We start from the raw sequence: 27,848 nt of genomic DNA, 5'->3' as shown, positions 1-27,848 counted from the left end.
GCACATAAAGTGTTCCTCCGGTAATCGGGAGTTACATAATCTCATAGTCATAGGAACATGTATAAGTCATGAAGAAAGCAATGGAAGTAAACTAAAAGGATCAAGTGCTAAGCTAAAGAAATGGGTCAAGTCAATCATATCATTCTCCTAATGATGTGATCCCGTTTATCAAATGACAACTCATGTCTATGGTTAGGAAACATAACCATCTTTGATCAACGAGCTAGTCAAGTAGAGGCATACTAGTGACAATCTGTTTGTCTATGTATTCACACATGTATCATGTTTCCGGTTAATACAATTCTAACACGAATAATAAACATTTATCATGATATAAGGAAATAAATAATAACTTTATTATTGCCTCTAGGGCATATTTCCTTCAGTAATGCCAATCCAGTGGTTGTTTGTTTACATTTGGGACTCATAATCTTCACTGCAAGTACCTATATGAACCGATATTGTTTTGTCCTTCTATTGCTCCGTGATAAATTATGTGTGGTACTAAAAGATAAACTGCACATCTCTGTAGAATGCGAACCTGAATGCATCAGAACAATGCGACCTCTCTCCTCGGACACACAGTTAGTATGGTTATGTAGTAAGTATTGAAAGTGATGAAGCGCTCGAGCAAATGGACTGCAAACCTGACCTAAAGTTTGAAGCTGAGATAGACAGTAAGTACTGCACACATTGATATGCATGCGAAAATAGAATGTGATCAAAGTACCGTTTTCCAGATCTAATGACAAATTGTTTTCTCATTGCTTGCCTCACCAGGTGTCCGATATATGAGTTCTACACTAGAAAACACTGTAATTCAACATGTGGGCAATCGACATGATGGAGTACAACCAGCTGGGGGGGGTATCTCCAGCTGTTGACACTGGAGGTACTCCCTCCGTTTCTTTTTACTCCGCATATAAGATTTGGTGAAAGTCAAACTACACAAAGTTTGACCAAATTTATATAAAAAATATGAACATCTACAATACTAAAACTATATAGTATGAAAATACGTTTCATGGTGCATATGATAATATTGGTTTCATATTGTGAATGTTTATATTTTTTAATATAAAGTTAGTCAAACTCTACGAAGGTTGACTTTGACCAAACCTTATATGCAGACTAAAAAGAAACTGAGGGAGTACATTTTGCAAAAAATGTTGATGTGAGCAATAATTTTTCCCAAGCATTCACTAATGAAAAAAAATGATAATGCGGGACAGGTAAGAAAGCAGCAAACAACAATATGGAAGCTGTTGAGGTAGAGAGGTAAGATGCGTCATAAGATGTTAGAGTGTCTATTTGATGAATGATGTGCAGATGATGTGCCAGGTGTGGTGTGTGTGCACTCTACCCCGGAGCATCATACGAGAGGTTCAGTTGGCCATGGAGTTCATCCTTCAGGTTCTGAAGATATGAACATAGGTAGATTCTAAACAAAATGACAATGTTTGAGAGTATTAGTGTAATGGGGTATGCCTGACAGCGCAGCAATAGCTAATCGTCCAGTTGTGCCATCGACAAAGCGTCGGCAAAAGAGATGTGGCCACCATCCAATCAAACAATGCCGCAATAGATCGCGAAATTCACCATCCATGAGTGTGTCCTCTACATCACAAAGCTCTGTCAGCTGGTGTTGTGGCAATGTAATCAGAGTTGTTTGATTGTGAGTTCCCCTTAGTAGATGGTATGTTAGCAGTGTCGTCGAGGTAGTTAAGATGTTGTTATTTTGAACTTAACTTCGTTGCAGTCGGCGTGATGACTCCTGTATCAATCTTGGTAGAAATCATTATGGTTTGGCAGTCCATGTTCTTAGGTTTCTTTTCTTGAATTATGGCTATTCATTATATGGTAGTAATGTTAATTTGATTCGATATATCAGTGTTTTGTACAATCCTAAAAATGTGTCTCTAGTGACAATCATATTTCTGAATTTTCATTGGATTCCTATATGGTTTCTGAAAATTTGATGGTCTAAATATTAAGGAATTTCTTAATTTCTGAATATGTAGCACTGATCTTATCGTCATCTTTATTATGCATTCATTCTGATAACTACATTTCCCCCACAAATTCGCATGCATATATATAGACATATATATGGAGTAAAGTATTTCCCTTAATTTTTATTATTTGCTCGGTCAATACATATATTTGATAATATGTTATTCTAAAAAATATGCTAATATAATTATTGGTGGTATGATATTGGTTCAGAATCAACTATACCATTTACAATGTTGAAATAGATTTTGAGTTGGGTACATCCAAAATGTTTACAACCTATTAATGCCTCGGGTGAGTGGTAAAAAGAATTATGTGTCTCATTATACAAGCACGCATGACTATCATTTGTTTTTAATTTTCTAAACATTTTTCACAACAATAGTCCTTTTTTATCTCGATGTGATATATTGATATGTTTGGAGATAGTTTGCATATGTATCCATTTTTTCATATATTTCTAATTCCTATAATAATAAAAAATCCTAAACAAGTTGTTTATGTATTTAATAGTAGCATTGAGCTCTTTTACATTATCAAACATATCATGATGTAAAGATCGTGCCTCTCAGCAACTGATTTGAAACACACATTAGCATTGACGATGAATGAGTCTCACTAAGTAGAGATCGACTCTCGCATCTTATATATTATGCCCTTTAGTACAAGGGTGCAGGTTTTTGCTTCCATGATATTAGGGATATAAATATTCAGTACGTTAGCTTGTGATTACATGTCAATAATAATATAATTATGTAAATAAATATTCATCAAATTCTGCCCATGAATTATCTTATACTTTGTTTAGAAGTTTGGTAAATAACTTAAAGTGAAATTGATTCAGAAGGTAAGTAAATTAAGGTAATTGATTATCACATGTATAGAAGGTTGGATGAAGGGTAGTAGAAACAAAGGTGAAATGAAAACCTTACATTCTTTTTTTTTGAACATAGTATAGACGCAAGCGCTCATATAAACGCGCATACACTCACCCCTATAAACGCACACACGCACACCCTACCCCTATATAAATGCGAGCACCAGGATTTGAACCCTAATGGGTTGGGGATACCACTGTCCACCTAACCGTCTCAACCAAAGGTTGATTCGCAACCTTACATTCTTTTTAAATAGTAGAGATACGTTGGGAGCACGGGTGTCCAAAATGAAAACAATAGCGCACACTTTTGCAGTCCAGCCCCTTTCGAATCACACAATTCGCAAATATCTAGCAAGCCCCACAGTTCATAAGCGGGGCAAGACGGACAACCGAAGTTTCTCCATAGACCCCTTTGAACAAGTTATTTCTTAAAATCCCGATCCCCAAATCCCCAAACCCTAGCTCGCCGGAGCTGCGCAATCCGGTGAATTATCAAGCGGTTCAATACGAGGCGTCGGCCTCTTAGCCTACGCCGTTTGATGCCTCTGAAGCCTCGTGATTGACCGCACAATTCGTATAATCCATGGAGCGGCAACCTCCGCCGCCTCCCGCCGTGGAGACGCACTTCGCCGATCTCTGCAAGGTCAGATATTTCTTCGCCGCTGCTGAAATCCTCTGACGTCCGGGGTGGGAATTCTCTTACTAATTACTGAAGGTTTGATGCAGGAATTGGAAGTGGACGAGGGCGTCGCTAGCGAGGCCGCGGCGTTGCTGGAGGAGGGGAAGGGCGTGTTTCTCACGTCCCCTTCGTTTGGGAGCAAATCGGTAAGGAATGCTCTCTTTTGTGCTGAAATTCTCAATTCTTACGCGATTTCTTGCTAAGTTCTGGATTGGATCCTTGCAGCCCGAGGATGTGGAGAGGCTATGTTTTGCTTTCGTGCTTTACTGCGTGGCTAAGCTGAAGGGAAAGGGGATGAAGCAGGAGAGCTCCAGGTTTAGGCTGTGGAAGATCTTGGAGGGATGCAAACTCAAGTGCGTGATGTCTGTTATGATGGTTGTGATTCTGGTTTAGTAAATATTAGCGTTTGGTTGAATTGGTTGCGGTTTCCTTTTGTTTTCTTTGCAGGTACAATGATTTCTTCAAGGAATCACAGCAGCTTCTTTCGAAGATTGACCATGTTTTACGCGGCCGGTATGGGACGGATTGGGAAGATCAGCTAGAGGTGGGTTGATGGTCAGTCCTGTTTCGTTTTCAACAGACTGAGATGAGATCTTCATGAGGTGCAGGTGCTAACTTGCTTATTTCTGTACTGGTGTTGTAACTTGTGGTTCCAGCTGAAACAACTGCAGAGTTTGGTAAATCTGTTGGCAGATGCAAGCAGGTGAAAACCTCCACGTACCATAAGATCACCTTCAGTTTGATAATAGTATAACCAGTGGATTTTCTTCTCCTTCAGAAGGATGGGGTGTTCATAATTTCGTTAAAAATAATATATAATTGATTTTCTTATTTGTTCTGCATGGTAATTCTAATTTTAACATATGCTCAATATGACAGGTTCTATTGTAAAGCATTTAATGAGCTATTCTTAAGTGCTAGTACTGGCCAGGAGCCTGGATCGACTAAAAGTAATCCTGAATATTTTTGTTTTGGGTGGCTAATTTTCTTAGCCCTCCGTTCAAAATCACCAGAATTGTTTAAGGACTTGGTATCCTGCATCCATGGATTAGTTGCCATATTGGTCAGTCCCCCCCCCCCCCCCCCTTTTGTTTTGATTTTGTTATATACTATTCAGCCTTTAGTAATACGAGCTGGTACAGTTCAAAATAATAATTTAATATAAGGCAAGGGCCGGGCTGTCACCCCCCAGGTGGCGTGCCGTATCTTGATCCGGATACGGTGGCAAGTGAGCGAGGATCGGGTCGTCGCATCCTTAGTGGCGCGCTACATCAACGCCCGGATGTAGTGGAAAATGAGCAAGGGTCTTCGCATTTGACTCGACGAGTGCGAAGGGTAAGGAAGCTAGCCGAGCCTAGGAGGATTCGCTTAGGTAGCTGGAACGTAGGGTCTCTGACAGGGAAGCTTCGGGAGCTAGTTGATGTAGCGGTGAGGAGACGTGTTGATATCCTTTGCGTCCAAGAAACCAAATGGTGAGGACAGAAGGCAAAGGAGGTGGAGGATACCGGCTTCAAGTTGTGGTATACGGGGACGGCTGCAAATAGAAATGGCGTAGGCATCTTGATCAACAAGAGCCTCAAGTATGGAGTGGTAGACGTCAAGAGACGTGGGGACCGGATTATCCTGGTCAAGCTGGTAGTTGAGGACTTGGTTCTCAATGTTATCAACGCGTATGCCCCGCAATAGGCCACAATGAGAACACCAAGAGGGAGTTCTGGGAAGGCCTGGAAGACATGGTTAGGAGTGTACCGATTGGTGAGAAGCTCTTCATAGGAGGAGACCTCAATGGCCACGTGGGTACATCTAACACAGGTTTTGAAGAGGCGCATGGGGGCTTTGGCTATGGCATCAGGAGTCAAGAAGGAGAAGAGGTCTTAAGCTTTGCTCTAGCCTACGACTTGATTGTAGCTAGCACCCTCTTTAGAAAGAGAGAATCACATTTGGTGACTTTTAGTAGTGGCCAACACTCTAGCCAGATTGATTTCATCCTCTCGAGAAGAGAAGATAGGCGTGTGTGCCTAGACTGAAAGATGATACCTGGAGAGAGTGTTGTACCCCAACATAAGCTGGTGGTTGCTGACTTCCGCTTTCGGATTCGTGTCCAGTGGGATAAGCGTGCCAAAGTCGCTAGAACGAAGTGGTGGAAGCTCAAGGGGGAGGTAGCTCAGGTGTTCAAGGAGAGGGTCATTAAGGAGGGCCCATTGGGAGGAAGGGGGGATGCGGACAATGTGTGGATGAAGATGGCGACTTGCATTAGTAAGGTGGCCTCAGAGGAGTTTGGAGTGTCCAGGGGAAGGAGAAGCGAAGATAAGGATACCTGGTGGTGGTATGATGATGTCCAGAAGGCGATTAAAGAGAAGAAAGATTGCTTCAGACACCTATACCTGGATAGGAGTGTAGACAACATAGAGAAGTACAAGATGGCGAAGAAGGCTGCAAAGCGAGCTGTTAGTGAAGCAAGGGGTCGGGCATACGAGGACCTCTACCAACGGTTAGGCACGAAGGAAGGCGAAAGGGACATCTATAAGATGGCCAAGATCCGAGAGAGGAAGACGAGGGATATTGGCCAAGTCAAATGCATCAAGGACGGAGCAGGCCAACTCTTGGTGAAGGACGAGGAGATTAAGCATAGGTGGCGGGAGTACTTCGACAAGCTGTTCAATGGGGAGAATGAAAGTTCTACCATTGAACTGGACGACTCCTTTGATGAGACCAACATGCGTTTTGTGTGGCGAATCCGGGAGTCTGAGGTCAAGGAGGCTTTAAAAAGGATGAAAGGAGGCAAGGCGATGGGCCCTGATTGTATCCCCATTGAGGTGTGGAAAGGTCTTGGGGACATAGCGATAGTATGGCTAACCAAGCTTTTCAACCTCATTTTTCGGGCAAACAAGATGCCAGAAGAATGGAGACGGAGTATATTAGTACCAATCTTCAAGAACAAGGGGGATGTTCAGAGTTTGTACTAATTACCGTGGAATTAAGCTGGTGGGCCATACAATGAAGCTATGGGAGAGTCATTGAGCACCGTTTAAGAAGAATGACAAACGTGACCAAAAATCAGTTTGGTTTCATGCCTGGGAGGTCGACCATGGAAGCCATTTTCTTGGCACGACAACTTATGGAGAGATATAGGGAGCAAAAGAAGGACTTGCATATGGTTTTCATTGACTTGGAGAAGGCCTATGATAAGATACCGCAGAATGGCATGTGGTGGGCCTTGGAGAAACACAAAGTCCCAGCAAAGTACATTACCCTCATCAAGGACATGTATGATAATGTTTTGACAAGTGTTCGAACAAGTGATGTCGACACTGACGACTTCCTGATTAAAGATAGGACTGCATCAGGGGTCAGCTTTGAGCCCTTATCTTTTTGCATTGGTGATGGATGAGGTCACAAGGGATATACACGAAGATATCCCATGGTGTATGCTCTTTGTGGATGATGTGGTGCTAGTTGACGATAGTCGGACAGGGGTAAACAGGAAGTTAGAGTTATGGAGACAAACCTTGGAATCGAAAGGGTTTAGGCTTAGTAGAACTAAAACCGAGTACATGATGTGTGGTTTCAGTACTACTAGGTGCGAGGAGGAGGTTAGCCTTGATGGCCAGGTGGTACCTCAGGACACCTTTTGATATTTGGGTTCAATGCTGCAGGAGGATGGGGGTATTGATGAAGATGTGAACCATCGAATCAAAGCCGGATGGATGAAGTGGCGCCAAGCTTTTGGCATTCTCTGTGACAAGAGAGTGCCACAAAAGCTAAAAGGCAAGTTCTACAGGATGACGGTTCGACCCGCAATGTTGTATGGCGCTGAGTGTTGGCTGACTAAAAGGCGACATGTTCAACAGTTAGGTGTGGCAGAGATGCGTGTGTTGAGATGGATGTGTGGGCACACAAGGAAGGATCGAGTCCGGAATGATGATATACGAGATAGAGTTGGGGTAGCACCAATTGAAGAGAAGCTTGTCCAACATCGTCTGAGATGGTTTGGGCATATTCAGCGCAGGCCTCTAGAAGCTCCAGTGCATAGCGGACGGCTAAAGCATGCGGAGAATGTCAAGAGAGGGCGGGATAGACCGAATTTGACATGGGAGGAGTCCGTTAATAGAGACCTGAAGGATTGGAGTATCACCAAAGAGCTAGCTATGGACAGGGGTGCGTGGAAGCTTGCTATCCATGTGCCAGAGCCATGAGTTGGTTGCCAGATTTTATGGGTTTCACCTCTAGCCTACCCCAACTTGTTTGGGACTAAAGGCTTTGTTGTTGTTGTTGTTGTTGAGCTGGTATTTATGTTCAAGTGAGCAGTTTCCCAAATAGCCACCACTTTCTCTTATCTTTCTATCCTTTCTTGGGCTTAATTTGTCAAAATTGTTTAATCTGTGGCAGGCCATACTTTTAATTCATGTACCTGCTAAATTTAGGAGCTTCACAATCGAAGGTTCTTCTCACTTAAGTAAATATTCCCACCTTTATATCAGTTATTTCTTTAAGGCACACTCCTTAATTTAGTTGTCATTATGCAAGACATAGTTACAATTTTGTTTTGCTGTTCTAATCCAATTCAGTAAAACAAACGGTGAGGGGTGTTGATCTCCTTGCTTCGTTATGTCATAACTATCATACCTCTGAAGACCGCTTGAGAGAAATGATGGGGAAGTTCCACAAGGCTATAGAGGAGTTTTTCAGCATGAAAGCAGTAAGGGCTTCAGAGTGCAAAACAGAAACTTTGGACAAAATAGATACAGGCATGGCCCGTATAATCATTCTCTCGCATGCACACAGATCTATTGAGTTTTGGTTATTTTGCTATGTTTAATTAGCTTAAGTATTGTGTTTGTTATGGTGGCAGATGGTCTAATTTATTTCAGAGATCTCCTTGATAAGGAGTGTTTTCATTCAAATTTTGAGAAGTTGGAGAAGCTAAGTAGTACCACTAGCTGGGAAGGGGAGCTTGATTTGAAAAGGTTTTTGATCAATAATGACAATATAATCAGTGCGGAGAACTCTTCTAGAGATTTCACTAATCTAAGCTGCCCAAAGGTATCCTCAGTAATTCATAATTATGTCAGTAGTCTAGACTGAATTCCTTCCGCACATGATTTTGACCCTCTCATTTTGCAGCGTGTCTTTGAAACATTAGCGTCGCCTACAAAGACAATAAAGAACATGTTGACTGTCCCTAGTTCCCCTTCATCACCTGCCAATGGTGGTTCAGTTAAGGTAGTGCAGATGACACCAGTGACCTCTGCCATGACAACTGCTAAGTGGCTTCGTGAGGTGATATCTTTGTTGCCAGAGAAGCCTTCGTCTAAGCTTGAGAAATTTCTTTCGTCTTGTGATACAGATTTGACAAGTGATGTAACAAAAAGGGTCAGCATAATTTTGGAAGCAATTTTTCCAACTAAGCCTTCTGGCCATTGGAGTGGTTCCATGGGCCTGAATTGTACAAATGCCTTCGATATTCCATGGGCCCAAGCAAGAAAAATGGAGGCCTCCAAGTTGTACTATAGGGTGTTGGAGGCAATTTGCAGAGCAGAATCACTCAATACTAATGTAAATAATCTGACTCCATTGTTGTCAAATGAGCGTTTTCACCGATGCTTGATTGCATGTTCAGCCGAACTGGTTTTGGCAACACATAAGACAGTTATCATGATGTTCCCTGCTGTCTTGGAGAGTACTGGTCTAACTGCATTTGATTTGAGCAAGATAATTGAGAACTTCGTGAGACATGAAGAAAGCCTTCCAAGAGAATTGAAAAGACATTTAAATTCATTAGAAGAACAGCTTTTGGAAAGCATGGCGTGGGAGAAAGGTTCATCACTGTATAATTCATTGGTTGTTGCCAGGCCATCACTTGCTTCGGAAATAAATCGCCTTGGTCTTTTGGCTGAATCAATGCCATCTCTTGATGACATAGTAGCAAGGCAGAATTTCCATGCTGAAGACTTGCCAGCTACACCATCTAAAAAACGGGCTGCCTATTCAGGTACATTGCTACTCGGCCTTGACTTCATCTGAAGTTTTCTGAGACCAACTCTTCAGAAACTTCAAACCGAGTAGTCCTGGTATTGAGGTTGCTCCTTGCAGATTGTTCATCTTCTTATCAATTTTGTCTATTTTGGTATTTTGAGATGTCCATCTGCCAATTTGATTGCACAGTGCTCATGCTCCTTACGTCAGTCTTATCCCTCAAGTAGAGTCCTGGTTGATTAAGCAACTTTGTTAGGAAAGAGTCCAGTCAGTTTAGGGAAAACACACATGAGCTCCTCGGTGCTCACCCCCCCCCCCCCCCCCCCCCCCCCCCCGCCGCGGACAGGGATCCGGTGACTTCACGAAGCAAAGTCTCATCGTGACTTTACCTAGGTGAGTGCCATCGGATCAAGATCCAGCGGGCAAGATTGATTCAAATTTTGTACTCAAAACTAAAACTGCCCAGAAAAAATTCAGGTAAGTCATACATGTTCCATTCCATATTCTGTGAAATTTTTGTTTCATTTGGATAAACGGTCTATGATTAAATAGGGTTTTATATTTCAAGCTCAAAACACAATTAGCTGCTAAACCATTTATCCAAATGGAACGAAAATTTCCCAGAATATTCAATGGAACATATATGACTTAGCTGAATTTTTTCAATTTTTTCTAAACAGTTTGAATTTTGAGCATAAAATTTAGACCAATCTTGTCCATTAGATCTTGATCCGATGGCCCTCACCTAGGTAAAGTCACGATGAGACTTTGCTCAATGAAGTCACCGAATCCCTGTCCCCCCCCCCCCCCCCCCCTGTATGAATATTCAATTCAAAAAATACCAGGAAATTTAAAAAAAATCTGGAATTTTGGGATATCAACCGTGGGTGCCCATTCTACTCCCATGTTTAGTAATGTTATAAGAAATGGCATACACGGCGAAGAAAATACAGTCCGACCTACGATCCATCCAAACAGTTTTTCTCTATACATTAGGAATTTTTTGACTTTTTTACTGAGAATACCACGGATGTCATTTCTTAATGAAACTTAACACAGGAGTAGATTGGGCACCCAGGTTTGATATCCCAAAATTCCAGTTTTTTAATTTAATATTTATATAGGGGGGTGGAGCACCCCAGAGCTCCAAATCCTCATCCAGATCTTATTAGAGCTTGAATAGATTTACTGGCTGGATGGTCAAGTCTTGTCTACCATATAAAGGGGCCGACCCTCTCAATAAAGCAGAGAAGAATTTTGTCATTTACTTTTTCCACTTTTCAGTAATTAGGGTTATGTCAGTAGTAGATCCTTCTAGTGCAAGTTTGGTTGGGCGGTTTGTTCTTGACAGACTACGGTCCCCAGAATCTAAAACTAGCCTTTCTACAATTGTGAAAAAGTAGTATGCGTCAATAAAACCTGAGGTTGCTATAAACTTGGTTATTCATGACAGTATGTTCAGCTTATTGCAGCTGGTCCATTAACTAGTACATGTCATGTACTGAAATTTTCAAAGAGTAGTCCGGTGGCCTTATTTTTGTTTATATGAACTTGTAGTATGATTGCTTCTAGCTGAGACATGCCTGCAGAGTGAATGGTATGCCAATATGGGGTCATCATGCAAGATCTTTGAAGTTCAATAACCATAAGAATCTAATTGTGATTTTATTTGAAACAAGCAGTTCTGCAATCTTACATAGCTGCCAATGGTTTTAAGTTCTTCTGTTAATTGCTTCACATATTCAATGTAGATGAGAATGGTGACAGTAGGTCACCAAAGAGATTATGCATTGAACCGAGGAGCACACTGGTAGACCAAATTTCACAGACACCACCAGCAAAACAAAGCTATACTTTGAAAGCGAAATGGCGTCCTCTCCAGTCGACATTTGCAAGGCCTGTCTCACATTTCAGTTTTTCCTAGTTTTCAGACATAGTATTTTTATGTTAACCAAACATTCATAATTTTTCTGAAGGTTATATTTATACTTGTTTCTTGTGCAGTCCCACTGTCAGCAATCCGGTTGGCGGGAATGAAAAATGTGCTGAAGTAGGGGTTCACATCTTCTTCTCCAAAGTGCGGGTCTTGTAATTTAATCTTCATTTTCGACCATTTAATTCTGTTTTCATATTTCTGATTCTGGGTTGAACTTTTGTAGATCTTGAAGTTGGCTGCTATTAGAATAAGGAACCTGTGTGAAAGGCTTCGGCATGTGGAACAGACAGAGCGTGTCTATAATATCTTCAAGCAGATTCTTGATCAACAGACAACTTTATTTTTTAATCGACACATTGATCAGCTTATTCTTTGTTCTCTCTATGGTGTTGCAAAGGTCTTGCTTATGCTAGCCAATTAGCTCTATATTACTTCTTTCGAGTTCTCTCTGCTGACAACAGCTCTTCTGACAGGTTTCTCAGTTAACACTGACGTTCAAGGAGATTGTCAACAATTACAAAAGGGAACAGCAATGTATACCAGAAGTTTTTAGAAGTGTCTTTGTTGTGAATACAAATCACAATGGAGTATGTACATGAACATGAAATTTCACTTTATTTTTCTTTTCTTCTGATAATTCTTTCCTGAACTTCTGGTTTCATCTTTGTTGTTCTTCTCTTCTGACAATTCTTGTTCTTTCTGTCAGGGACTTGGATCACGCCATGTTGACATCATTGTTTTTTATAACGAGGTGTTTGTTCCAGCGATCAAGCCTTTCCTGGTGGCATTAATCCCTTCTGGTGGTGCTCATCCAGACAACAAGAAGAATCCTAATAGTATTTGCTCTGCTCTTTAGTTTTATCTTGTGTCTATTAACTTATAATTAACTAATACCATTTTAATCACCTTCATTGTAGGCCAAATTCCTGGATCACCAAAGTCACCCCCCTTCTCAAATCTACCAGATATGTCCCCAAAGAAAGTCTCATCTTCCCATAATGTTTATATTTCTCCTCTGCGGCAAACCAAGGTGTGATTTTTGTGTTTGCTCATTTCCATGTTCAATTGCTTTACTTTTTTTTTCTGCTTTTCTTTGTCTAGTATATTTAAATTGTTAGGCTGAACTATATACCTATATATGCTGTCTGTCAGTGTGCCTTTAGTTTGATAGGTTTATGCATGATATTTCCATATAGCGTGTTCATGTTCTAAATTCTCCATAGGACCATTTTAGGGTACTTGTTAGAGTACGTAATGGGCCTGGGCTGGCGGTATAGCCCGTTACTCTTGGGGTTAATTAGAGATAAGGGTCGCTTGCTTAGGGGTCAAGTAAGCCTTGCTGGGGAGTCAAGTAAACCTCTCTATATAAGGGGAGGAGATGTATCAATCTAATCAAGCAAGAATCAAGAAGGAAATCCCTTCCCTCTTGCCCGGCCGTGGGCAAAAAGGCCCCCGGCCGGCCCTCTCGCACCCTCCTTCTAGCAGGACCATAACAATTTGGTATCAGCTTTCCCGGATTTGATCATGTCCAGCCCTCCACCGAGTTCTTCCCACCCGCCGCCGCCGCACACCTACCCGCCGCCACCAGCGTCTTCATCGGCGCTGCTGCCCCACACAGCAGGCGCGCCGGCATTGGGCGTGCTGGCGTCCTCAAGGGCGATTGCACCCTCTGCCCCGGCGCCGTCCGCCCTCGTCCTCACCCCGGAGCAGATGACAGCCGCAATCCTGGAATTACGGCAGGCCGTGGCGGGCATCAGGGCCTTCGTCGTCGGGCCCTATGCGCCCCAGCCGCATCCCCAACAGCCACCTCCCTCGCCGCCACACCAACAGCAGCTACCCCCGCCGTCGCCGCCCTCGGACGCGACCACGACGCCGGTTATCTCGTACCAGTATGGGATGCCCTACGACGGGACTGCGACGGCCTCGTTCCCATCAGCGCCGCCGCTGTCCCAGGGCGTCCCCATCCAGCAGATCAAGTTCCTGCCGTTGCTGTCACCGCATCTGGCTTGGATCGCTACCCGCCACGTGTCAGCGGCGGTGAGGCTGCAGGCTGCTGCGCGCGGCCTCCTAGCGCGTCGGCGTGTGCGGGAGATGCGTGGTCTGCAGCTGCCGCTCCTCCCAGTTGCGCTTCGTTGCGCAAAGGACCTCGATCTCGTTCGCTGCGTCGGGGATCTTGGGCATGCGGTTTTCCCCACGGGCGGCGGGCATGCTGTTTTCCCCACGGACAGCGATCTCAAAGTCTGTGACATCGGCGGTTGGGGGTGCGCACCCCTCCTCGCCATTCTCCATTGAAAGCCCTCCACTCTTCTCTGTGCGGTGCAGACCAACAACCATCCGGCGGGGAGAAGGCATGGTGTCACCGACAGGAGCGCATGGCGTAGCACCACTGCATTCGGCCGCCGCGAGGGCGCCTCTGTTGGTCGCTCTTGCGACCACTTCCAGGTGGCCATACACATGCACTCCTTTTGTCCAGATGGTGTCCATGGGATCCAGGTGGCTGTACACGTGCACGTCCAACGTGCGGATGGTGTCCACTTTATGTTCAAGGGTCCAAAATAAAAAGTCCCAGTCCATTTCAGGTTGAGAGTAATAAAACAAGCCGAGATGTAAAAGGCTTGTTTTTAGGTGTTAGGTTTGTGTTGCGTCGAGTCATGGTTATAAGTTGGTTAGGTTGCAGCTCGAGGACAAGTTGCATGTCCAGGTGGGGTGTAGTGTTAGAATATGTAATGGGCCTAATGGGCCTGGGCTGGCGGCATAGCCCGTTAGTCTTAGGGTTAATTAGAGATAAGGGTCGCTTGCTTAGGGGTCAAGTCAGCCTTGCTGGGGAGTCAAGTAAACCTCTATATAAGGGGAGGAGATGTATCAATCTAATCAAGCAAGAATTAAGAAGGAAATCCCTTCCCTCTTGCCCGGCCGTGGGCAAAAAGGCCCCCGGCCGGCCCTCTCGCGCCCTCCTTCTAGCAGGACCATAATAGTACTCTTTGCTTTTGAATCAATAACTGTGGCAATTCTAGCAATACAGGTCATCAGACTACCTTTTATACTGTTAAAGAGCGTGTAAGTTGTAACACTTCCTACTGCTGTTATTTCCCGTGTTGCCACATTTCACTTAATTCTTTTGTTTGCGGGACGCTTCACTTAAGAGCATCTCTAGCAGACCCCGCATAACGCTCGGCCCGCAAAAATTCCGGCGAGTATGCGGGCTCGGGCCAATTTTGCGGCCAGAACAGAGCCCGCATACTCGCCCGGCCCGCAAAAACTTTTGCCGCAGCCCGCAAACCGCACGCCCCGAGCACTATAAGTGCGGTTCCAAACCCTATCCCCCCGCCGCCGCGAGCCATCCAATTCCCCTTTCTCCTCTCCCAATTTCTCGCCGCCGGCGACCCTCCGCCCCGCCTCCAGCCGCCATGTGGGGGCGAATGTGGAGCTCCGGACGCGGCTCCGGCAGCCGATCCGGCCGTGAGAGGGACCCGGAGCGCGAGCAGCGCGTCCGGTCCGACGGCGCGAGGAAGCGCGGCGCGCGGAGGTGGACGAACCGCGGGGTTTCGCCGCCGGCGAGCTTCGACCGCCGCGAGACGGTGGAGTACGACCGCCGGCGCGCGTCGTTCTCCTCCGCGCGGTCTTCGTACGCCGGATCCTCCTCCTCCGCCGCGGGCTTCCTCCCCGTGAAGAGGGAGTGGTCGGACAAGGAGGAGGAGCCGCCGGCGCCGTTCCCCTTCACGCCGGTGAAGGAGGAGCCCGAGGACCCCGCTCCGCTCGGCCGCCGCGGAGTCGTCGGGCCCGAGGACTTCGTCACGGAGTTTGACGCCGTCGTCGCCGCCATCGCCGAGCGGAGCGTGCGCGAGGAGGAGCGCCGGTGCCACGCCGAGGAGCTCGAAGCCCTCGAGTGGCGACAGGCAGTCGCCGCCAACCTCGCCGCCAAGGAGAAGGCTGAGGAGTGGCGCCGCATCCGCGCGGAGTAGGCGGAGAAGTTCATCGATCTCTGCAGCTCCGGTGAGGACGAGTGAGCGTCTGGCTCCTCCACGGCGTCGTCCGGTTGCCGCGACCTCGCCGCCATTACCCCCTAGTACTAGTTTAACGTAGTATGTAGTATAACCATGCTTGTAGTTTGATGAACTATGTAGTATGCGATGAACAATGTAGTATGTGTGATGAACTGTGTTTGCGCAATTTCTCCCGCGAAAGAAGTTTTTCAAATTATGCAGGTTTAGATACGGGTTCTGCTCGGACGCGTATGTTTTTGACCCGCAAAAGCGATTTTCGCGAACCCGCAAACGCGTTTTGCGGGTCGTATTTTTGCGGGGTCTGCTAGAGTTGCTCTAAGTATGCTCAGGCTAATAGGTCCATTCTTGGAAAAGCCTAGGAAAGTTGCCTACGGTTCAAATCATAGTGTGGAAAGCAACTCATCAAGTAAACGTTTATATTCCTGACTGGATTTTCTTTACTGGCACAGAAAAGATAACATTGAGTTGATATATAAGAAAAGGTTGCAGTAGTTGAACTGCCCATGAGACTACTATGAAAAGACAAGCTTTTCTTGTAGTTACTGAGGAAACACAGAGCTCGTGGTTGTTCTTTTTTGCGGTGTAGAGCTAGTGGCTGTTGGAGGTTGCACAATGCATCTATAAGCACTTAATGTAACTTAGGTTCAATTGACATACCCGTATGTTCTGAATGATGCCCGAAATTCCAACCTGTGTTACTGCTATTATATATATTGTTAAACATGTAAACCTGAAAGCTGTGGTATAATATATATAGGAAAAAGATTCGATACTCCTGGGAGTATGTACTCCCACTCCTGATATATATACCACATCGATGCATTGAGTATACCCCTTAATCATTTTTAATATACTTCATTAAATGTTACTCCCTCCATAACAAAATGTAACACGTTTTTTATGCCCTATGCAAAACCAAAAGACGTCTTACATTTTGGCACAGAGGTTGTACTAGATACCCAAAGCGAGTTTCATGAAAAATTCTATTTCAGACCACATATTTTATATTATTTACACCTAAACTGTTTTTTTGTATGTTACTCCCTCTCTTCACAAATATAAGATGCTCTTAACTTTTTTCTGAACCCGTTGTATATAGACACGTTTTAGTGTTTTTGTTCACTCATTTCAGTCCGGAAGTAGTCCATATTGTAATATCCAAAACATCTTATATTTGTGAACGGAGGGACTACAGTTTTATATTGCATAAACCGAGGGCTCTGACGATATTTTTTCGTAAAACTTGTTTCGAGGCATCTTAGAATAATTAATAATTGAGTATGATGAAGAGGTATAATAACTTAGTTTAAGGGTATATTAAATGTGGGCGTACATACTCCAAGGAGTACAGAAAATTAGTCTCAGGGATGGGCAGCACTAGCATATGACCCAGCTGTGATGAGCACACCAAGCTTGATGTTTTCAGAAGCAAAGTGATTACTTATATCCATGCAAAGCAGAGACTTACGGGTAGTCAAGGCGTGTTCCCCAAAAAAATCATGAAGACATATTCCCTCCGTTTCCAAATATAAGTCTTTCTAGAGATTCCAACAGGTGACTACATACAGAGCAAAATGAGTGAATCTACACTCTAAAATATGTTTACATACATCCATATGTTGTAGTCTATTTGAAATGTTTAAAAAGACTTATATTTAGGAACGGAGGGAGTATATACCAGTGACAAAAACAAAACAAAACTGAACCATTTTGGTGCTGCTAGACTCTTGTCTGCTATAGCATGGTCTGCTTTAACACCAGAACCACACGTGTTTGCCATAACAGCCACTTCCGAGTTATTTAGGTCTATAAACTGCAATTCCACTTGCAAGTGGTCTCTGCTAAAACCCTGACTGTATGAGTGCAGTGAAACATATAAGTTATTAATGTATCTTTGTGAACTAACTCTTTGCAACATGTGTTTCTCTATTCCACTTGACAGAAGGATGCATTGCTTTCACCAAGTTCGAGGAGTTTTTATGCTTGCATCGGCGAAAGCACACATGCTTATCAGAGCCCATCTGAAGATTTGGCCGCTATAAATAATTGTCTAAATTAGTATGTCAACTTTCTTAAAAAATATAAGGCATTTTTCTTGCTACATGGAGTTGTGTTGACAACACATTGCCATCACTCATTTCACTCTAACCTGCAGCACCAGCAGGAGAATCAACACTCGAATAAACTTTGACATGGTTAGTGATTCAGTGGTAGCTGGCAGTCTGGTCCAACCAAATGGTGTCCCTGCCTCTTCGGATCCTGCAGGTTCATTCAGTTTCTTGTCAAGGAAGGACAACTCAGGACCAGATTCTTGAGCAAATAAATGAGCATCTCCGTCTGTATATAGCTCACGGCCCCACAGAAGGCCTTCTGTTCTTCTGAATAAGTGGGTGAACTCGAATGCTTCAACTGTAGTACATCTGTGTGTTAGGGAGTAGCAGCAGTATAAAAGTGGCTGATTACTTAGCATTAGCATTTCTGGTGTATCATTTTATTTTGCAGCTGATGAAAAACAGTAGGGTGTAAGCTGTGTAAAATAATAACGAATGCTTTTACTGTCCCAGTTTCCCGCCAGTGATCTACTATTATCCTCTGATAGTATAGCATTAATTTGTTTGTACTACCTTCTTGTGGTATGTGTAATGGAAACTGGGTGACTGCTTTTTTTTTTTTTTTTTTGCAAATCAAGATAATTCATTCATTTAAACAATAGGATTACAATCGTTCAGCAAGCAGGGAACTAAGAAGTTTGGTACATAATTAATCCACAAAAATCTTCTATTCTCCAAGGCTTGCTTAGCGCAAAGATGTGCCCCTTCATTGGCATCATGACCAGCAAAGGTTAACTGGAATGCCTCAGATTCCCGCTAAGCTCTTCTATTTCTTGAAGGATGGATGCAATCTCTGATCTACCTCCGCTTCTGTTCCTCCAAAGATTGACCACCTCTTCTGCGTCAGATTCATCTTGGAAAGACCAATATCACATGCTAATTTGATGCCATCTTGGATCGCAAATGCTTCCATGATCAGAGCACTAGCAGCCTGCCCATACCAAATAGCTTGGCCCCTTGTCATAATTCCTTGATGGTTCCTTATTAGGGCCTCTGTAGCACCCTAGCACCCTCGGTTGTATTGGAACTGAAGCTTGCATCAACATTAATTTTCAGCAAGCCTTCCGCCGGTGTAGTCCATTGCTCCCATTTCTTCCATGCACTTTCTGTAGATGCGTGAGCTGACATAGAAAGGTCTATAGCAATATCTGAAACCCATTTAACTGATTCATCCACCGACCCGGTGCTACCTTCATACTCCCTAGCATTTATCTCTGTCCAGACTGCCCAAGCTCCACACAATATATAAGGTACATCATAAGCAGACACTGTGCTGCTATCAATTATGTCCATGACCCATGTAGTTGGATGCAGTTCTGGAATTTTTACCGAGGACACCTGCTTGAGGTGGTGCCAATTTTTTTTGGCCCAAGTGCACTCAAACATAGCATGCTTAATGCTTTCTTCCCTGCCATAGGACTGGCATAAAGGGATTTTCTCAACATGTCTATCCTTGAGAATTGACCGGCATGGAATGAATTTCTTGATAACTTGCCACCAAAAATTGCGGACCTTTGGCGGGACCTTTAGTCGCCAAAACAGCTCATCAAATCGCATTCTCCAAAGCGTGCGTTCTTCTCCTGAAGAACCGACTGTGTTCCCAATGGCATTCTTTGCTGTTAGCAGAGCTCTGTAGGCAGAGCGAACAGAGAAATTACCATGTCGCTCCAACTGCCATGCCCATATATCCACATTCATACTGCCAACAGGTATTTGCATTATAGCTTGGGAGTCAACTGGTAGGAAGATGTTATTAATTAGAGCTTCATCCCAAACACCATTATCTTGTCTTAACAGTTCCTGAACCAGTGTAACCCCATAATTGGGCATTCTAACAATTGGCTTCCATCCCGGATTTGGATCCAAGGATCCTCCCAAATTCTTGTATTAGCACCATGTCCAATTCTTCTTATCAATCCAAGGTTAAGGGCTTCTCTTCCTGACAATATGACTCCCCATATGTGACATGCATTTCTTTTGCAGCCAATAGATATGATATTACTGTCATGGTAATATTTCCCTTTCAAGACTCAAGCACATAATGATTCAGGCTTGCTGATTAACCGCCAGCCTTGTTTCGCTAGCATAGCTTTATTCAAGAGTACGAAATCTTTAAAGCCCATACCTCCACATGCTTTAGGAATTGCCAACTCATCCCATTTAACCTAGTGCATTTCCCTCTTGGTCTCATCTCCTCTCCACCAAAAACGTGCAATAGTTGTTGTAATTTTCTTACAAAGCTTTTTGGAAAGCTTAAAACAGCTCATCAAATATGTTGGAATTGCTTGACATATTGCCTTGATGAACACCTCCCTCCCCGCACTATTGAGTAGTTTTGGGGTCCAACCTGCAACAAGCTTCTTCATTGTAACAAGAATATGATCAAAATGCTGATCTGTAGAACGTCCCAGAGCTGTAGGAAGCCCCAGGTATCTCTCCCCCAGTGCTTCGGTGGGTATGTCTAGTCCTTGATGAACTACCGCTTTCACGACATCTCCAGTATTGGTGCTAAAAATATGGCAGATTTTTGTTTGTTAACCATTTGACCAGATCCTGCACGATATCTCTCCAAAACCTCTTGGATCCTGTTGGCTCCCTCTGCACTAGCTTGAGTAAACATCATACAATCGTCTGCAAATAGCAAGTGATAAATCCAAGGACAGTGAATTCCAACTCTTACTCCTTTGCATAGGTAATTAGCCCCATAGTTTTTCAGCAAACATGAGAATCCTTCAGCACAAATGCAAAAAAGATAGGGTGAAATCAGATCACCTTGTCTGATGCCTTTTGTAGATTTGAAGGTTTGTGAAAAATTACCATTAACTCTGACGGAAAAAGTGATTGATTCCACACAGCACATGACTCTATCAGCCCACTCCTCCCTTAAGCCGAGTTTGTTCATAACTGCCCTCATATATGACCACTCAACACGATCATATGCTTTGGCCATATCTAGTTTGATCGCGCAATTCACAGATTTACCTTTTTTCCTCCTCAAGTAATGGACACATTCGTAAGCTAAAAGCACATTATCCGTTATAAGGCGGCCCGGACCAAAGGCACTTTGTTCCTCAGCAATAAGTTCCTCCAACAAAGGTCTTAATCTCAAGGCTAGAACCTTTGATGCTATTTTGTATAACACATTACACAAGGAGATAGGTCGATACTATGAAAATTCTTGAGGGTTCTTAACTTTCGGAATCAGTACCAGAACAATAGAGTTCACAAGTTCAGGCATGTCTCCACCATCTAGAAAGTTCCTAATTGCCGCAGACACTGAATCTTTCAGTATACTCCAGTGATGTATGTAAAACCCATCTGTGAACCCATTGGGTCCAGGCGATCGATCTAGATGCATCATAAAAAGAGCTTCTTCAATCTCATTATTTGTAACTGGGGCACAAAGCTTGCTATTCATAGCATCAGTTTTTTTTGGAGTCACCCAATCAGTGACTAAGGTTGGCTCTGTATCACCCTGGGCCGTGAACAAAGCCTTGTAAAAATTATTAGCTCCCATCTCCAAATCCGCCTGTGAACTTACCACCGTATCGTCGGGCCTCTTGATAGATTTAATCTTGTTAATATGAGCTCTCTCCTTTGCTTTTGCATGGAAAAAACCTGTATTGCAATCGCCCTCCTTTAGCCATAGATCTCTAGACTATTGCTTTGCCAAAGATTCCTCTCTAGCCAATAATTCTGAGATCTGTTTCATCAGGTCTGTTTCTTCCTTCGTAGGACCAGAATGGACCGACTCCCTCCGTACTCCTTCTAGACGAGCCCACAAGGAGGAGAGTTGCTTTTTTAATTGAGCCAAACTGAGTTTTGATCCAGGACTGTAGTTGTACTCTCATATTATTTAGATGATCTGACATCTCTTTCAGATTACTAACCCCGGGCTTCCATGTCTCCTCCACAACCTGCTTATATTTCTCATGCCTCGTCCGCATTAACGAACCCGAAAGGTTTACCCCCTATCTTTGTATCAATCCATTTAGATTTTCTTACTATAATAAGCAGGTCACAATGATATGATTCCACATACTGTATGTGTTTAACCAGCGCATTGTCAAAACACTCAAAGAATTTGTCGTCACCTAGCGCTCCGTCTAGTCTGACCTTAATATTTCTGTCACCTTGCTGCCTGTTGTCCCAAGTGTAAGGCAGCACCTGGAACCCCAAGTCAGAGAATCTATACTTCTCCATCATCTCCCTAAATCTCTCCATCTTCCATTCTTGTCTCCCCAAACCACCAAATTGCTCTTCAATCTCTAATACTTCGTTGAAGTCTCCTGCACAGATCCAAGGGTTATTATATTCCCTTGTGATGCGGAGCATCCTATGGTCACCCCCATGAATCTACCATCATCTCATCAAGTGACAAGAGGACCAATGACACGAGCATGAGCTAGAGCTCTCGAGACCGAGGTGACATCTCTCGTTAGTGATATTCCGTATGACCCACTCGAGACATGGCTACTACCTAAGTCCGGAATGTTATGCATGATTAGGTACCAAGAGGCCCCTCCCGAAGATGCATGTGAAGACGGACAAGTCCACAAGTACAAGGGTGAAGAGGAACGACGGAAGGAACCGAAGAAGCCCCCAGGACCGTACATCCGGCCCCAAGCCCCGGACATCCGGTCCCTGGAGCATCAACCGCAGCCGCCGCCCAACAACCGAAGCTACAGGGCCCGGACATCCGGCCCGACTCCATCCCGGACATCCGGCCCCCGCCCGGAAATCCGACGCCCATCACAGAACACCACTGAACTTGGACCCCGCTAGCCCGGACATCTGGCAAAAGGCCCGGACATCCGGCTCTTCGTGAGCCGCCGGACATCCGGCCCCTGGCCCGGAAATCCGAACCCCGTCTATCCAAAGAGCTCAGAAGCGACCCCGCCAGCCCGGACAACTGCCCCCCCTGCCTGGACATCCGGCTCCTCGTGAAGGCCCGGACATCCGGCCCGACGCCCGGACGTCCGGCTCTGCGTGTCTGTACATAGTGAAAGGGTTGAGGCCCATGTACCCCTTCGCCCCTTAGACTATATAAGCCCCTCCTCCTCCCTCTTCCTTCACGACCTCTACGGAGAAGATCCCCCAAGTGGATTCAAGACCCCTAACGGGAAGACCCTTCAAGACCTCCTTACGGAGAAGAACTACCGCCTCTTGTATCATCCTTTGTTGCGTTTGGATCTTGTATCACCCTTTATGTTCATGGATCTAGCACATGTGTGATTGTTCTCATTGATTTGAGTGTCTTTCTCTCGTGTTTTCCCCTTGTGTTCTTCATGTTTTTTGTAGGATCCTCTCCATTTCATGAAATATCGGCCCTAGGGTTTCCACTCTACATCATCTTGGTATCATGAGCCTTGGTTGATCACGAATTTGGATATAACATCCCAAATTTTCAATTTAGAATATTATACACTAGATCATCATTGCATATCATATTTTATTGCTTTTGGCCTGATCCAGAAATTCTACGCAACTCAAGGACCCACAGAGAGAGTTCGGGATTTCGTTATTTTCATATTTGAGTTTTCTCAAATTTTGAAAATAGGATCATTTGATTTTATTTATTTTATCTTTAATTATTTAAATTATAAAAATAAGTGAGAGGGAATAAAATGACTTTCCCAAAATAAAGAAATATTGAGGATTTAATAAAAAATCAAATAAGATTTTATTTTGGAGTTTTTCCGCGGTTTTATTTGAATTTAGGAAAAATGCGCGTTTTTCAAAATTGCATTTAGGCCCCAAATAAATGTTCACCTTATCCGGCTTGATTTTAGAAGTCGGGAAAAATTTATTTCGGGATTTTTGGAGTCCGTTTAGTATTTCTTTTATCTGTTTTTCTGCGCGTAATGTTTTTTTCTAAAAAAAACGCGAACCGACCTCGGGCCGTATTCGGCCAGGACTCCCCTGGCCTGCCCCCTTTATATAGCGCCCGAGCCCACCCTAGCCCACCCCAAACCCTAGCCCCACCGCCGCCCTAGCCAGCCGCCGCCGCCGCCGCCGGAGCCACCCGCCCCGCCGGAGCCGACCGCCGCCGCCGCCGCCCGTTGACCCGTCGCCGCCGCCGTTGACCCGCTGGAGGTAGACCCCGTCGCCGCGGTTTTCGAGAGAAAACCGTCGGTTTATTTTATTTTAGGAACCCGGTTTATTTTTTTAGATCGGTTTTTTTCTCGGTTTAGTTATTTAGCGGACGTTCGTTTTAACGAACGGTTTTCGTCGTTTAGCCGTAGACAGTGAACGTTCGTTCATTAGCCTGTTCGTCCGTTTTTCTTTTTCTCGGATTATCCGCGATTATTTTCAATCGCGATTTCTGATCTGATTTTCGTTTTAGTATAACTTTTCGCTCGTTTATCGGAATCAGGCGATTCAAGCGCCTAGAGTTTCGTCTCGAAACCCTCTTTCCGTTTAACCAAATCAAACAAGTTTTTGCTTCTGTAAAATTTTACTTAGATCCAGATTAGTAAACAATGCTTGTTTCTTTCGCCGTTTGACTTTCGTTGCTTCGTTTAATTTGTTTCTTTTTGCAAACCGGATTTCTTAAGTTGAACTTTCTGGTTAGTTCGCTTATTTGAGTTTTATCTGTGCATTAGATGAGTGCTTATTGTATGCTTGTTTGTTTGCGATAGAGTACCTGGAGTGCGCCGCTTGCTACTTCGAATCTCTAGGTTTCATGGATCATCAGCAAGGCAAGTAACACTTTGATCATACCTCTTACTACCTAGTTTTGTTGCATTAGATCAATCCCCAAACATTGCATGATTATGATCTAATTAAATTGTGGGTTTTGGGAAGTAGATGAGGTAGTACCTATTACCTGTTTTATTATCGAACCCTTGGGAGTTATTTCTACGTTTGCTTATATTGCCATGCTATGCTAGTAGACGTGGATTGGGTGAGTGTATCCATGACAGATGTGAGATTGTTAATTAATGGTTTATTTAAGGTGGCAACTTTAATACACATCTGGGTGGATTGAGGCACCTGGTATTCCAGCGATTGCCTGTTTTCTTTATGGACCGCCATCCAGGCTCAAAAGGATCATGAGATTATTCATACTAGAAACTTCCGTGTGCAGCCACAAGCTACTATGGGCTCTAGCATAGTTGATTAAGTTGTGCGAACTCTTACAGTGGTAGACTAGCAGATGTAGGGGAAAGTAGGTGTAACGGTCTACCCGATCGTAAGGTGCTAGCGCTTCTGAAAGACTATGTCTCGGTCATCCGTTTCTCAAACACCATGTAGTGCGAGAATCCCAACGGAGGAGATCGAGTCTTGTGGGGAAAAGTGCGCAAACCTCTGCAGAGTGTATAAACTAATCATGGTTAGCCGTGTCCCCGGTTATGGACGTTTTGAGTATCTAGTACTTGGATTATCATGTGAATCTCATCATGTTACTTTAATTAATTTTGTTGGGTTTTAATGATGATGCCTAATTGGGATTGAGAGGGTGTCTACACTCTCAATATTTAACAACCACCATGATAGTTAAATAAAATTTATCCCTTTGCAGTAGGGAAAAACTGGCTTTATGCAAAACTGTAACCATAGAGCTTTCCACCAGCCATATATGCATGTAGTATAGCCTATTTTTGTTCATTACTCTCTATGTGTTACATTGCCAGCATATTTCATGTGCTGACCCGTTTTCGGGCTGCAACGTTCATGTTGCAGACTTTTCAGACGACGAGTAAGGCGCCTTTAGGTCGTGGTTCTATACTCAGTGATGCCATTGGAGTTGATGGACTCGCTTATCTTCCAAGCCTTTTGCTGTTATCGTAATTAGATGACCTTGAACCATGTTATTTGTAATAAGTTCTCTTTTGAGACACTCGTTGTAATAAGTGTGTGATTGCTACTCTGTTATAAATCCTTCAAGTACTGTGTGTGTCAGCATTACTGATCCAGGGATGGCAATGAAGCACGGAGATCAGACTATTTGAGGTCTGGTCGCTACAAGATGGTATCAGAGCACACGCTGACTGTAGGACACGACCACTAAGCTAAAAAACCTAGATCACTACTCTCTTCTCATTTCTGACTTCTCATCTTTTCTACTCTTTTAGGATGGCAGATGCAAGGAACAAGTTCACGCAACCGGATGAAGATACACCCTTTGGACGCCACCTGAAGGAAGTCACTAAGTACCTGAACATCGGAGTACCAAGCTTCACCGGGACCTACAACGCCACTTTACCCGAGGAGGAGCGCTGGATGATTCAAGTTCAAGTTCCAGGAAGGACATTCACGCTAGTCACTGAACCCATAGAGTTTTCCTTTGATGCACCAACCTGGAGTCTAGGAAAGAGTATGTCAGCCCACATCACCATGGGACGTATTGGAGAATTTTACCGCAATGATCTCAAGGATACTATCTACCAGATTTGTGGGCGCCGAGATGAGCATTGGGAGATGATCAGCACCAGGAAGGATAGATCAATCGTAGCTTTTATTCAGGAGTTAAACCAGCACATTCGATGTCAGGAGAACCAGATGTGCGCAGGCATGATAGATCTGAAGAAGGCGATGACAAGTATCACGGAGCTGGAGGAAGAACTCAAGGCTACACGTGAAGATTATGAGGAGGAAATCATCATACTAGTGGAGAAGAATGACGACCTGATTAAGAAGATTAGAATATTCATGGGAGACCCTACACCAGTAGAAGAAGACGAAGAACCCAAGGAGATTCGCCCGGAAGACTACATCATCATCAACGACACCGACTCTGACCTGAGCGATGATGACTTTGAAGACGAAGCTAGAGCAGATATCATGGAGTCTGCAACCGAGGAATATTTCTAGTAGACCACCACATCAGTAGTAGTATTCCACCATGTATATAGCATAGTCCAAGCACTTTTGTAACGATAGTTCTAGACCGATTGTATGCCCTTATTTGAATTGAATGAAGTGATTTTGTTTGTGTTTGTCTCATGTGCATAGGGGTAGTGCTTTCTCATTAGACCTCATTCTATTCTAATCTCTCCCCTCTAAACCCATCAGATGCCTCCGAGACGTGACAATGGATTTGCTTTCCCACCGGAGCTCACCCAGTTGATCCAGCAGCAGAATGCATTGATGCAGTTGCTAGTCCAGAATCAGAATCAGGGGAACAACAACAACAACAACCCACCACCACCTCCACCCGTTGATCACTTAACCCGTTTCCTTAGACTGAATCCGCCGGTGTTCTCTAGTAGCACCGAGCCTATAGTAGCAGATGATTGGCTCCACAAGATTGGAAGGGAGTTAACCACTACATGATGTACTGATGCTGAGAAGGTGCGGTTTGCCGCACATCAGTTGGATGGACCAGCAACATCATGGTGGGAGAATTACACTGTCATCTACCCTATAGCCACAGTGACATGGGACCAATTTCAGCAGGCTTTCCGTACTACCCATGTTTCAGCAGGAGCGATGGCCATGAAGAAGCGTGAGTTTCGCAACTTGCGCCAAGGAAGACGGACAATTGGCCAATACGTGGATGATTTTAGTAAGTTAGCACGTTATGCCCCGGATGACGTTGCTACGGATGCAGCTAAGCAGGAGAAGTTTCTAGAAGGACTGAATGATGAGTTGAGCATGCAGTTGATGGTAGCAACCTTCAACAACTACCAGGAGTTGGTAGATCATGCTCTTATGATTGAAGGGAAGCAGCAGCAGATTGAGAACCACAAGAGGAAGTATGGACAAGGGAAGTACAATTCAGGAGCTCAGTAGAAGCCACGTTTTACCCCGAAATCGGGAGGACATTTTCAGCATACCCATGGAGGAGGAAGTTCTCATAATCATAATGGCCCCAAGAATGGTAATGGGAATGGGGGAAGCAATGGCCAGAACCGTACCAACCCGTCAACCCCAGCCAAGAGAGACCTGAGCCAAGTCACTTGCTTTAAGTGTCAGAAAACCGGACATTATGCCAATGAATGTCCTGAAGCCCAGAATGGAAATGGCAATGGAAGCTCTGGGAAGGAGCCGAACCCTTTCAACAGGGGACATGTGAACCACGTTAACGTGGATGAGGTTGAAGCCCAGCCAGATGCAGTAATCGATAAGTTTTTGGTTAAGTCTTTTACTGCAATCATTCTTTTTGATACTGGTGCATCACATTCATACATATTAAGGGAATTCTTGGATAAGTATAACCTGCCCACCAAGGTTCTTAAAACACCTATGTTAGTAAGCTCACCAGGAGCGGAGTATATGGCCAGCCGAGGATGTTTTCAAGTGC

The 27,848-nt window shown here is 44.2% G+C and overlaps 3 protein-coding genes across 3 annotated transcripts; all 3 read left to right on the top strand.

Moving 5' to 3' along the window:
- The first annotated feature begins 3,252 nt into the window (after positions 1–3,252).
- On the top strand, positions 3,253–18,108 carry LOC125551227 (retinoblastoma-related protein 2). Its single transcript, XM_048714380.2, has 18 exons — positions 3,253–3,536; positions 3,620–3,718; positions 3,798–3,925; positions 4,020–4,116; positions 4,229–4,275; positions 4,452–4,635; positions 7,962–8,028; positions 8,141–8,320; positions 8,425–8,615; positions 8,697–9,564; positions 11,300–11,444; positions 11,553–11,625; positions 11,708–11,881; positions 11,958–12,071; positions 12,191–12,320; positions 12,402–12,514; positions 17,431–17,546; positions 17,644–18,108. Exons 1-18 carry the CDS (start codon positions 3,477–3,479, stop codon positions 17,801–17,803), a joined length of 2,946 nt encoding a protein of 981 aa, XP_048570337.2. The 5' UTR covers positions 3,253–3,476; the 3' UTR covers positions 17,804–18,108.
- Positions 12,529–13,776, top strand: LOC147975746 (uncharacterized). Its single transcript, XM_087518328.1, has one exon. The coding sequence runs from the start codon at positions 13,009–13,011 to the stop codon at positions 13,774–13,776; it is 768 nt and encodes a 255-aa protein (XP_087374454.1). The 5' UTR covers positions 12,529–13,008.
- Positions 14,892–15,446, top strand: LOC147975745 (uncharacterized). Its single transcript, XM_087518329.1, has one exon. The coding sequence runs from the start codon at positions 14,892–14,894 to the stop codon at positions 15,444–15,446; it is 555 nt and encodes a 184-aa protein (XP_087374455.1).
- Positions 18,109–27,848: the final 9,740 nt, after the last annotated feature.

This window comes from Triticum urartu, chromosome 4A (genome assembly GCF_056163025.1).
Source record: "Triticum urartu cultivar PI428250 chromosome 4A, HENAU_Tu73, whole genome shotgun sequence".
Taxonomy (NCBI): Eukaryota; Viridiplantae; Streptophyta; class Magnoliopsida; order Poales; family Poaceae; genus Triticum; species Triticum urartu.
The sequence above is the reverse complement of the archived record's forward strand: the minus strand, read 5'-3'. Positions and strand labels throughout refer to the sequence as shown.